The 13,768-nt window shown below is 39.0% G+C and overlaps 1 protein-coding gene across 1 annotated transcript in view; it reads right to left on the reverse strand.

Moving 5' to 3' along the window:
* Positions 1 to 476: 476 nt before the first annotated feature.
* LOC107824176 (DEAD-box ATP-dependent RNA helicase FANCM) overlaps positions 477 to 13,768 on the reverse strand; it is a 38,341-nt gene continuing 25,049 nt past the window's right edge. The window contains exons 22-23 of the mRNA XM_075252571.1: positions 9,922 to 10,071; positions 477 to 1,212 (exon numbers count right to left, since the gene is read on the reverse strand). Coding sequence (XP_075108672.1) covers positions 645 to 1,212; positions 9,922 to 10,071 — 718 coding nt within the window. The 3' untranslated portion in view covers positions 477 to 644. The remainder of the gene's footprint in view (positions 1,213 to 9,921; positions 10,072 to 13,768) is intronic.

The raw sequence follows: 13,768 nt of genomic DNA on the forward strand, positions 1-13,768 counted from the left end.
CCTACTATCTTATCTTTACTGGTAAGATTTTAAAAAGGATAAAAATAATAACTACATAGTAAGAATAAGAATAATCTATATCTATTCTGTTAATTTATTTACTATCAATTCTCAGCCATTGCTCGACAATTGAAGAGCTAATTGTTACCCCTCAATTACACTCAATTACGTGTTGACCAAATAATTACTTAGCTTGACAAATGATCCAAAATTGTTTAATGACATCCAAATCCAATTATAAGGTGTGCTTCCAAGCACACTCTAAATAAATTGATGCCACTTTTATTTATTTTTTCTTTTGTGGGGGAAGGGGGTGGGGGTGGGGTTGGGGGGGGGGGGCGTAGAAGGACTATGTACAAAGTGCTTTAGACATTAAGCTCATCTTGACAAAAAAAGAGAAACAAAACATCTGCTTGAGAAATCACAGGCAAGTATTCAACCATGCACATATGCTTCACACAGCCAAAGCACTTTACGTGGACTAGGGAAACAATATCTTTGAAATTACATACAGCAAAATGTTTCCATATTCCTTGCATTTACATACGCCTCATTTGCGTCACGATTGACTTTCCTGTAACCATTAAACGATGCGGATAATAAATACGAGCTGTAACACCAACTTAACAATCGAGACAGAAAAACTAAATTCCTAGATCAAATGAAGGAGAGTTTCCGCCATCAGGATTTTGTGTAATAGGTATTGAATTCACTGTATTCTGAACCAAGGACTGTGATTTATTTCTGAGCATTCTAGCAGCCTCTGCTTCCATTGCATCAAGATCGATACTTTGAAAGAACTGGTCATCATCAAATGGATCACCAACTTCATTGTTTGCTGCTTCTTCCAAAAGATGTGAGTTTACACCAACAGCTTTAGAATGAAGAGAGAACTCATCGTGTAAATTGACAACTGGCAGTGAAGTTGCCTGATAATAGCTCAACTTTCTTTTCCGGCTCTCTAACTTGCTATCGTTTTCTCTCAAAGAGCAAGTGGTTGAGCATGGTATGGCTTCTGGTGCGATTCTATTAATACTTTGCTGAAAGTTTGAGGGATATTTCGTTATTGACTTTGGGTCAGTTTGAGGTGTGTGATGATTTGCTGTTCCAGATGAGCTCTTGCTTTCATCTGCTCTGCTAGTTGGAACCTCAGAATCAGGAGTATAATCATTTGAAAGGTTGGGAATCGGTGACTGAGTGAGCAATGAACGCCTGTGATTAAAGATTAGAAAACAAGGCAATGCAGCCGTGATCATCAGATGATCTATGACTTCATGAAAATATTACTAAAAGGGAATCTATCTCCCTCATAAAACGGTACTTCATCAATAATGAAGCAATTTACAGTAACATTCAAGAAAGTGCTAAAAGAAGATATTCATTAATTCTTTACAACATTTAAAGCACTTCGCATGAATGATCAGACGCATTTGCCCCATCTGAAATAGATTGATCTTTTCCCTTTCTTCAGTTTACAACATTCAAGAAAGAGGGAAGGATAAGAAATTATATATTGTTGACCAGCTTAATTATAGGAGAAGAATCAGAGAATCAAATCTTTAATTAATAGCTTGATTGTAGGAAGATTGTATTGTAACTAAATATTCTCTCATTACTTTCATTTATTTACTTTCCTAGAATAGCTGTAGGACTTTAGTATAAAGGGATGTATCAGTAGGATGTTAAATATACATTGAAATACAAAGAAGCCTTCTCTTCTTCTCAATTTCGTCATGGTATCAGAGCCATTGTTGTCCTTTTGAGGTAAGTTTTCTCCCTCTGCAGCGCACTAATGTTCCATAGGTTGAGTTTTCTCCCTCTTTCTTATAGTTTTCTTGCTAATGTTTCTGTCCAAAGCTTTTTTTCTCACCCTCCGCTAGTTCCGTACAAAAACTGGTATCACTAGAAGGATTATACCTACTGTACGACCTACCCAAACTAGTTTCAGATTTTTTCGAACACCAGAAGACAAGTCCGGTGTAATCAGTTAGCTCCAGTAGCCTTTTTTCAGATTCCGAAGGCTGTTTTGGGTTACCAGGTTCTTCTGTTTAGCACTTATATTCTGAAATTTTTTTTGTGCTTCGGATTGTTCAAAAATATGGGGGACTTAAAAACAGTAGATAACAATAATTCTGTAGACAATAATTCTGATTCACATGGTATTAGTATGATAAAATTGGATGGTGCTGGTTCGTATCCTGCTTGGTCAAGGGCTTGTTTGTTGTTTATTAAATCCAGGAAAATGATTGGTTATATTACTGGAGAAAAGAAACAACCTGATGTGACTGATGCTACTTATAGTCAATGGAATTCTGATAATTTCCTTGTTATGACTTGGCTTTTGAATACTATGCATCCTCGAATTTCTAAACAATATTTGTTGCTTGACACTGCTGAAAAAATCTGGAATTCAGCCAAGCGCACTTATTCTCGCAAGGAAATGATGCCCAGATTTTTGAAATTCGAAATAAAATTCATGCGACTAAGCAAGGTGAGTTGACTATCACTGATTATTATTCTGAGTTAAGCGGGTTATGGCAGGAGATTGACTACTATCAGGAACTCCAAGCAAAGTGTATTGATGATGCAGTTCTATTTCAACGATTGATTGAAAAGGAAAGGGTCTATGATTTTCTGGCCGGTTTGAACCAAGAACATGATAAGATCAGAGTTCAAGTTCTCGGTAAAGTTCCTTTTCCTTCTCTTGAGGATGCATAAGAGAGCCGGCGAGGGGTCATGCTTTATTCAGCACCAATGGAGAAGTTCGGGTTAGCTGTGTCTCATGAACAATCAAAGGCGTTCACTTCTGATAAAGATTACCTGCACTGTGATTACTGTGGAAAGCCGAGGCATATGAAGGAGACATGCTGGAAACTACATGGTAGACCAACTAGAGGTCATGGAGGAAAATGTGTAGGTTCATCAAGGGTTCAGGCTAATATTGCAGAAAATGTAGAGACATCCAGGGAAAATGCTTTTGGAGAAGCTTTGTCTTCGGATGAAGTTCAACATCTTCGTTGTCTCCTAAATAAACTTGACTCATCTAATGTTGCCACTTCCAATTACGTGCAGTCAGGTATTGCCTTTAATGCTCACCTTAATTCTTGGATTATTGATTCTGGTGCGAATAGACACATGACAGGCTCCTCTAAAGGCTTTAAAAATTACTCTCCCAATTCCAAAGGGGATTATGTCAGAATAGCCAATGGCTCCCTAACTCCTGTCCCTGGAACAGGTTCTGTTGTTTGTACACATGATATTACATTATCATTTGTTCTCCATGTGCCTGAATTTCCTATTAACCTGTTATTTGTTAGCGCCATCACCAAAAAACTAAACTATAGTGTCAAGTTCTTTCTTGATCATTGTGTTTTTCAGGATCTTCAAACAAGGAAGAGGATTGGCAGTGGTAGATTGCATGATGACTTATATTGGATTGATGGAACTCGAGACGTGGTCACGCCTTTTTTGGAGGAAATAAGGATGTCAACAAAGAAATAATACAATGGCATAGACGGTTGGGGCACTCATCATTTTTTACTTTAAAGAAGTTATATCCTAGTTTGTTTTCTAAAACTGAGTTTAAATCTTTGTTTTGTGATGCTTGCGAATTTGCCAAGCACACTAGAAACTCTTATCCTTTGAGTGATGATAAAAGTACAACTCATTTTTCAACTATTCATTCTGATGTGTGGGGTCCTACTCAAACAGTTTCTTTATTTGGTAGTAGATAATTTGTTATTTTTATTGATTGTTGCACTAGAATGACCTGGGTGTATTTGTTAAAGGCCAAAAGTGAAGTTTTCTCCTGCTTTCAGTCATTTCATAAGATGATTTGCGCTGAGTTTGAGTCTAAGATAAAAATCTTGCATACTGATAATGGCAAAGAATACATGGATAAAAAATTTGGTGCTTATTTGGAGTCTTATGGGATAATCCATCAAACTAGTTGTCCTTATACCAGTGCACAAAATGGGGTTGTACCGTTGTAGAAAGGAAAAATATGCATTTGTTAGAAGTGGCAAGATCTCTTATGTTTACCACGAATCTACCAAAACCTTACTGGGGGGATGCCATTTTAGTAGCTACCTATCTCATCAATAGAATGCCACTAAAAGCCTTCAATTTCCAGACTCCTCTGGAAGTATTAAAGTGTAAGAATGATAATACTGTCCCTTCGAAGGTATTTGAGTGTGTCTACTAATGTTCACACTAGGAACTCTGGGAAACTTGATCCTAGAGCCCTTAAGTGTGTCTTTATTGGGTATTCTCCAATACAGAAAGGGTACAAATACTATCATCCTACCTCTAGAAGAATCTTTGTCAGCATGGATGTTTCCTTTCGAGAATCTGAGCCCTATTTCGGTATTACATCATCACCTCTTCAGAGGGAGAGCTATAAAAGAGAAGAGATGATTCTCCCGAGTTCTATTGTTGAAACCACTGCCAGTACCATAGGGGAAAGTAATTGAAGACAGAATATATGGGGAGACTATTGGGCATTTGGATAGAACTGATTTGAAAACTTACTCAAGGAGAAATAGAGCAAAAGAAATCATCATGCAATCTGCAGAAGTTGAACCTTCTTCTACTAGTGAGTTACCTATATTTCCAAATGAGTTAGATGTACCTATTGCTCACAGAAAAGGAGTCACATCTTGCACCACCAAACATCATTTATCTAACTTTTGTCTCCTATAAATCTTTGTCTCCCTCCTATAGAGTCTTTGCCTTGTCTATTTCTTCTGTGTCTATTCCCCAGAATTGGAGGAAGCTTTTGCAAATCCTAAATGGAAGGAAGCTATGATTGAAGAAATAAAGGCCTTATCAAAAAATAAAACTTGGAAACACTTCACCACCAGACAAAAAGTTGGTTGGCTGCAAATGGGTCTTCACTGTGAAGCACAAAGCTGATGGCTCAATTGAAAGATTCAAAGCAAGATTGGTGACTAAGGGATTCACTCATACTTATGGAGTAGATTATCAAGAGACATTTGCCTATGTTACTAAAATGCACACTATCAGAATCACTTTGTCTTGTGCAGCTAATCTTGATTGGGACTTACAATAGTTTGATGTGAAGAATGCATTTCTTCTTGGAGACTCAGAAGAAGAGGTGTATATGGAGATCTCTCCTGGATTTGATATTGAACAAAGTCAAGGAAAAGTGTGCAGATTGATGAAAGCCTTGTATGGACCTAAGTTGCTCGGACACGGGTGCGGGTGTCCGACACGGGTGCGGATCTTGAGGTTGGATATTTCAAGATGTAAATTTTAAGATTTGGGGAAACGGATCCTAGTACGGAAACGGTTGCGGGGATCCGGCTAAAAATAATTTTAAAAAATAAAAATCTCTCTAATTTATGAGAAATTTTGTGGAATACTTACGTATAGCTTGTAAAGTGTGGATTTCATTTTTATTCTCAAGTTGTAGATAAGTAAAAGATTGATTTCCTAGATAAGATATGCTATTTTCTTCAAATTTACCCTAATTTTAGTTCTGATTTCGGTAATCAAATTGTATCTCATCTCGAACTTTTCTGTCCGTCGTGTTCAAAGTACCCAAAATTGTTTGACCAAATCCTGTACGGATCCCATACCCACACCCATAATAGTGTCGTGTCGACACGGGTACGGCACCTAAACTGCCATGTCGGAGCAACCTAGGTATGGACTGAAGCAATCTCCTAGAGCTTGGTTTGACAGATTCTGCAAAGCAATTATCTCCTTCGGCTACCAACAAAGCAATGCTGATCACACCCTCTTCATAAGACATCAAAAGGGTAAACTCACTCTTCTCATAGTTTATATTGATGATATAGTAATGACAAGAGATGACATAGAAGAGATGACCCGATTGAAGAAGGTGTTGGCACAAGAATTTGAAATCATAGATCTAGGGAAGTTGCAGTACTTCTTGGAAATTGAGGTTGCTAGATCAAAAAAAGGAATCTTTATTTCTCAAATGAAGTATATTTTGAATCTCTTGAAAGAAACTGGTATGACATGTTGCAAACCGATAGAATCACCCATTGAAAGTAATCACAAGTTACAAAGCGGAACTGGAAAGTCAGTTGATAAGGAAAGATATTAAAGACTAGTTAGAACACTCATTTATCTCTCCCACACTAGACCAGACATAGCCTATTCAATTAGCTTGGTGAGTCAGTTCATGCATGATCCCTGAGATCCTCATATGCAAGTTGTCTTTCACATTTTGCGGTATTTAAAGTCTGCACCCGGAAAAGGTCTGTTGTTCTCCAAACATGGTCACCTCCTGATAGAAGCCTTTACAGATGCGAATTGGGCTGGATCTCTAGATGACAGAAGATCTACATCCGGTTAATGTACACTCATAAGAGGAAACTTAGTTACTTGGAGAAGCAAGAAGCAAAGTGTAGTTGCTAGATCAAGTGCAGAGGTAGAATATAGAGCTATGGCCCAGGGTGTATGTGAACTTTTGTGGTTACAAAAGCTACTAGAGGAATTGAGAATGTCTGAAAAACTAAAACTTTCCTTATATTGTGACAACAAGGCTGCCATTAGTATAGCTCATAATCCAGTCCAGCATGACCGAACAAAGTATGTTTAAATTGATCGACACTTCATCAAAGAAAAAGTTACAAGCGGTGTCTTGAGTTTGTTTCATATGTCATCTAAAAGGCAGCTAGCTGATGTATTTACCAAAGGTCTCAACAAACGGACTTTCCATATACTGGTTTGCAATTTGGGCATGTGTGACATCTTTGCACCAACTTGAGAGGAAGTGTTGACCAGCTTAATTATGGGAGAAGAATCAGAGAATCAAATCTTTAATTAATAGCTTGACTGTAGGATAGCTTGATTGTAGGAAGATTGTATTGTAACTGAATATTCTCTCATTATTTTCATTTATTTACTTTCCTAGAATAGCTGTAGGACTTTAGTATAAAGGGATGTATCAGTAGGATGCAAAATATACATTGAAATACAAAGAAGCCTTCTCTTCTTCTCAATTTCATCATATATGTATAGCTGAAGATTCTGTGAGTATATGCACAAATATATCATGGAGTGCAATTAACAGTTTAAAGCATAAAGAATCAGCATCCAAGCTTTCTTGAGTCACAAAATCTTCTCTAAACAAAGTCAGATATCGAGCTCATGCCCCTGTATCTGTGTGAACATAGTTTTGCTTCCTAATATGATACATGTTTCAGGTGCCATTACCTTCAAATTAAGGTAGATTATGATTAGGCAACTCTGAATGATTTTTCTAGTCCTAGATTTTAGCATAGCTATTTAAATCATCATTTTCTCTACTTAGTGTTGCGTATTCGCTCTCATCCAGAACAACCAAATGAAACAATCAGTTTATTCATTAAATTTAGTAATTAAGGAAGCGGTTAGAGAGGTGTTAGGGTCACGAGGGGATAGTCTGGTGGACACAAAAGTAGGGGTGATTATCGGGCGGATCAGGCGAATATTTGCACTTAACGGTTCAACTTATTGGTTATCGGTTTATAAATGTAGTAATCTGCTAGCCAATCAATAAGACATCGGGCGGATTGGTCTCGGATTAGCGATTATCTGGTTGTTTATCAGCTAAATCAAATAGACAATAAAAAAGTAATAGAGAACTAAAGATAAGCGAAAATTTAGGTCCAAATTTATTTATATCATATTTCCTAATCCATGTGACATGCAATATCCAGTACAGGGGAGAGTAAATAAGTATGTGGTATGGATAAAAAAAAATTGACAACTCAATTGAAAGAAAAAATAATTTTTACGAGGAAAACAAGTTAGTTAACTAATGCACAAACAAATCTCTTTATCTCATAGAAAAATCCATGTGACATGCAATCCATGTCCGACCAAATCCATGTTTGAATTTTGAAGAGCTGACTGTTGAGGGAGACGACTGCTGCCAGTGTTGAATTGAGAAATTAAGGATTTAGGGTTTCAAGTAGTACTTTATATACATAGGGGTAAAAGTTCAAATAAAAAAATTCTTAACGGGTTAACGGTTTATCCGATAAGGAAATTGAGTAATCCGTCCCCAAACCGTTAAGCAGTTAATTATAAAATTTTAATCCATTCACCATTACCCCGATAACCCGATACCAATAAGCCAATAAACCAATTTTGTGGTTCGATTAACGGTTCGGTTCGGTTTTGAACAACCCTACACAAAAGGGACTGATGGTGGAATGGGAAGGTCCAAGGAAAAGTGAAAGCCAAGAAAGCGGCATATTTGAAGCAAGTGGAAAGCATAGACGAGGAGAAAAAGAGGAAGAAATTCAGTGACGGGACTCATGAAGCGGACGTGGACGTGAAGCTTGATACACAAATCATTCCCAAGAGAGATAGTTTCAAGTATCTTGGGTTTGTAATCCAAGGAAACGGGGAGATTGACGAAGATGTTACACATCGTATTGGAACGAGTGAATGAAATGGAGGCTCGCATCCGGTGTTCTGTGTGATAAAAATGTGCCACCAAGACTCAAGGGCAAGTTCTACTAAGTGGTGGTTAGATCGACTATGTTATATGGGACTGAATGTTGGCCTATCAAGAACTCCTATTTCCAGAAAATAAAAGTAGCAGAAACGAGGATGTTGAGATGGATATGTGGGCATACCAGGATAGATGAGAATATGAGTGAAGATATTCGGGACAAGGTGGGAGTGGCCCCTGTGAAGGACAAGATGTGAGAATCGAGGTTGAGATGATTCGGGCACGTGAAAAGGAGAAGCATAGATGCCCCAGTTAGGAGTTGTAAGAGGTTGATCATGTCGGGTCTGAGGAGAGGTAGAGGTACGTCAAAGAAGTACTTAGAAGAGGTGGATTAAGCAGCACATAGTGCTGCTTCAACTTACCGAAGACATGACCCTTGAAAGGAAGGTGTGGAAGTTGAGAATTAGGATAAAAGGTTAGTAGGTAGTCGAGAGTTTATCCTTTCCTTACCAGTAGTATTAGTACTATTCTTGTATTTTCCTATTTTTATATCTCTATTACTATCTGTTGTTTTGTTCACTTCAGTTATCTTTCGTTGTTGTTACTGTTTGTTACTACTGCTTCCTTTTTTCCCCTTTTCTTGAGCCGAGGGTCCATTGGAAACAACCTCTCTACCTTCACCAGATAGGGATAAGGTCTGCATACACACTACCCTCCCGAAACTCCACTTGTGGGATTACATTGGGTTTGTTGTTATTGTTGCACTTCATAGTTCTGAACCAAAACCATTATGAGCATCATTAAATTCCTAGCGAACTACAAGAATCGCCTAGAAATGTTGATGATAGAGAATGTCAAATTGAAGTTTGAGCACTTTATCACCAGATATCAAATTATAAATTTCAGCCAAGAAGTTCGTCGCCACATCACTTCAAAACTTCACATATAGAAGTGTTTTGTTTCATTGAAGTCCATGTTGCTGAGATGTTCTTAAGCACAAAGACATCAGTGCTTATAATCTCTTCTTAGTTCTGAAGCAAGAACTGCAAATTATTTATAACTTGACTAAAAGAAATTGTGTTCCAATACAGAGCGCAGGCACTTCAGTGCCATGCAGGTAAGCTGAATACATTGAATAACCTGACCTTTCAACTGAGCTTGTTCAATTTCCATTTACTTGTAGTTAAGCTATTTTGAAAGTCAGTCATATGAGATGCCTAGTCTCATCATGCATTTGTACCGCAATATTCTTACATTGATTTGTTTGTTTAAACCTAATGATTAGTTAACACCATTCTTCATCAAAAAAAAATGATTAGTTAACACCATTTTAGTTCAAAATAAGACTGTTTCGCTCCCAAAAATGAAGAGCGGATATTTAATCACTCTAAAACTTTTCAAAGGAATCAATACTAAAATCACCCAGAAAAGGGAGAAAACGCGTAAAACAAAACAGAAAATAAAGAGATAAACTTAATAAAAACCTGTAAATTGCTATCATGTCAACTTCACCAGCCTCGGCTTGACTATCTGCCGCTGTTGGATTTATCTTATCATCTATGAAACTATCATCATATGAACTGCAATCCTGCTTATCCTCCTCATCATCAGATACTGAAACTTCTGAAGACACCCTGTGTCCGAACCAATATTTTAGAAGCATATCAGGAGAAGTGCATGAGGCGGATGAAATTCATAATAAGTATGAAAATTTGACTAGTAACCGATCTATGATGGTTATTTTGTTTTTGGGCCATTAATTGTAGTATGGATACTCTACACATCAATGGGCTGCAGAACAAACTCAATGGCCATTCGACATGTCAATTGCGCCATTAGTTATGCAGTCTTTTTCATAATCTAAGATGGGACACTTGCCCTGTTGCATGTTCTGGTGCATCTTAGTCTTGTAGAAAATTTATGTTTTAACACTACTCTTTCTTTTCCTTTCTGTAAAGTAAAAGGGCACATTGGTATTTAGAAAACTTTCAGAGCACGAAACTAAATTCTGGAAAAGTATAGGGGAGGAATAGAGGATTGCGCAAACATAAATTTGGTGTAAGAAACTTTATCAGGACCCCCCGTTTCCACTCCCTATTCCCTCAAAAAACAAGTTTGAAGCTCTACCCCTAATTCTAGAATGCATGTGTCTAGGATGATAAAATAAAAACAAAATAAATCACAAAGGAAAAGGAAAGGTTTTCTGACAGGTGGCAGTAATGAACTTGAAATAGAGGTCTCAGGCTGTCTGTTCATGAAAGATGATGGTGCAAACCTATCACCAATCATAAGTTATCTTCTGAGGTTACCTCTGGAGCAACATCACATTTACTTCATCACACTGCAAGTTTCTGTCTCTGTCTTTTACAGCTTTAATATCTTACACCCTGAAAACTACACTCTAAGGCTGGTCATATCATAACTCACCACAATAATCCTTTTCCCATTTGTTTACAGCAACTTAGAATGCTATTACGTATTTGAGGGCCATATTGCCCGTAATAGTATTTCTAGCAAGTCAGAAGAATGGAAGATAAGTACTTGTTGACACTATATGTATCCCCTTAACTCATAATTTATGCAGTCTTGTTGACACTAGGCATGATAGCCATAACCCATAAACCATGCACTGGGTGCAGGTGCAGAATCTCGATGATACCACAGGAAATTGCTAACGATACTTTCCTTTTTACTCCTTTATATTGAGTACTTGGATAGTAGCTAATCAATAGTAGGTACCATTCTTGAGGATAGAAGAATATCTCAATTTCATTCTAAACAATATCTCCTGCACAGAATAAGAATTTCATGCAATTTTTCAGGTGGAGCAATATCCTTCTCAATATTCTTATGTGCTACTTATCTTAAGATCTGTTGTTAGAAACTTACTTTTTCCCTTTGATATTTGAGGAACTTCTACATCTCCCTCTTCCAGAATGGACAACAGTCAGATAGGGAAAAAGACAAAACTGGGAAAAGTATTATGAGACTGAGGGAGGAATAAGACATAAAAGAAAGGAATGCCCTGTAGAGACACAATAAACAAAGAAGAGGAGCAAAGAGCTCAAGATTTCAATTGAGACTTCAGTTATTCACACCCCCACGACTCAAAAAGAACGAAACAGCTAAGTACCCAGTTCTTATAAAGAGTGAAATAAGAAAGAATAAGAACAAATTCAATTGAGTTCCAATGCTCCTCGGTGAAATCAAATGAAGACAATAGAACTTATAGTACCAGATTATACCATGGTCGAGTATTACCACCAGCAATGATTAGCATATTGGCTATGCAATCCATCTATGTGTTTATTTCACAAAGTGAGCTAACTAGCTCCAATTAATTGGAGTATGAGATTTCCAGTTCTCTAATTATGAACTTACGGAGACTTTTTGTTGACAGTCCCATAGTTTCCACTAGGACTCTATGACTTCTAAAGTCATCTTTTCAGATAACACCTAACAGTTTCCTGTTGGCAGAAATGGCCAAGCCTCTTCCATCTCTTCTTCTTCCTAAATTTCCACCACACCCATCAAGAGCCAAGCTCCCCGCGACCAAACTCCAGTAAATTTCTCCGGCAACCGAGCCCTCACGCGCCCCCACGCGCCTGACTTTCCGGCGAGTCTCAGCCACGCGCCGGCGCGTGTGGCCTTTTCAGGCGACTTTTCAATTTTTTTCCTTCAGACAGCCTCTTCACACAGCCTCTTCGCGAGGCATTTCCGAGCCATCCCGTGCCAGTTTCACCAAATTCCGACGACTTTTTCTTTTTTCGGCCTTTAAACCCCAGCTCTTTTTCTCTTTCAGACAGCAGTACGAGGAAACATTCCTCCCTTCTGTCTCCACCCACTGTGAATACTGTTATTCCAACAATTGAGGTTTTTCCGGCCAGCTTTTCCGGGACAGCCGCATTTAGAATATGATGATTGTACAGAGAGAAGCTCTTTTTTCTCTCTAAAATCCAGAAAACTGGAAAACATGTCGTTTATGAAAGCTGTCTCTTGGCCATCCCTAGAACTTGGGGGAAGATGCCATCGAAAGCTCGACGTAGGATAGGAGCCGCACTTCACGCTGTCCGAGGAGCACACTCTCAGACGCAAGGGTTTCTTGGAATCTAGTCTCATTGGATCTTTCTCCAAATGGGTTGGTTCTCCGGAGGCTGTTAGAAACTGGGCAGCAGAGGCATGGAACGTCAAGGATGGGCTGAAAATATCGCAATTGGGGGACACTCAATATCTCTTTCGTTTTGTTGACAAGTCTCAAGCTTCGAAAATTCTTGTCAGAGGAAACAGGTGGTTCGATGGGAACTTTTTAAATCTAGACAAATGGGTGGAGCATGATGGGTGTCTTGACCCTCGCTTCACTGGCGAAACTTTGGTGGTCAACATGGTGGGTCTCCCGGTGCATCTTTGGTGTCTTGACCTATTCAAGAAGATAGGGGAAATCTGTGGGGGGTTTATTGATGTCACTTGCAGTTTACACGATCTCTCGCGAGTGAGGATTGTGGTGAGGAAAGGGGGCAGAATCCCTGTCTCCACTGTGGTGGAAGATGGCTACTTGAGTTATAGGGTTTGGTTGAGCCCTGAATTTCACCCTATCTTTATGCCTGTGATAGCGACGGAAGAAAAGGGAAGGTCAAACAGAAGAGAAGGGAGGGGAAATCAGTCTCTGAGGGGAGGGGAGGGTTCACCGGATCACTGGATTAAGCCAAAATCAGACGTTAGATCGAGAAGAGACGGGAGATTTGAAATTGGGGGAGGAAGACAAAATTATAACAAGAGAAGACGTGAATGGGTCAGTGATGCGGGCTGGAAAGGCAAAATGGGATGGTCCTCTTCTACTTATCATAGGGCCGGGCATGTTTTCAGCAAGTATAGGCCTGGGCCTCCTCACATGGGCCCAGCAACTTTTCCCAATTCCATTAGAATTGATCCTAAGGGGCCCAGTTTATTTCAAGCTGCGCATGATAAGGCTTCTAAGCATATGGGAACAGTGGTTCCTCCTTCCTCTTGTCATGGTGCTTCACACAGTGACACTCTTTCACCGAGCTCTAGTGACATGTGCCCCTCTACGATGGCCGCCGCTAAAGGGGCAGAACCGGCAAAGGATGGTGCTGTTAATCCACGGCCCCCACCTCTGTTGGGCCCGGTTCCATCAACCACTCAACTGCTCCTGGGCTTAGTTGTGCTGAGGACACACTCAAAGTTTCTTCTTTTTTTGGGAGATTGGTGAGCATGTCCCAATTGATGTTAATGTCGGACCAGTATCTTCAGTTAATATGCCACCAAGGGTACCATGCTCTCTTCCACCATGCTACCCTACTGATGGTTCTGGAC

Source organism: Nicotiana tabacum, chromosome 4 (genome assembly GCF_000715075.1).
Source record: "Nicotiana tabacum cultivar K326 chromosome 4, ASM71507v2, whole genome shotgun sequence".
Lineage (NCBI taxonomy): Eukaryota > Viridiplantae > Streptophyta > Magnoliopsida > Solanales > Solanaceae > Nicotiana > Nicotiana tabacum.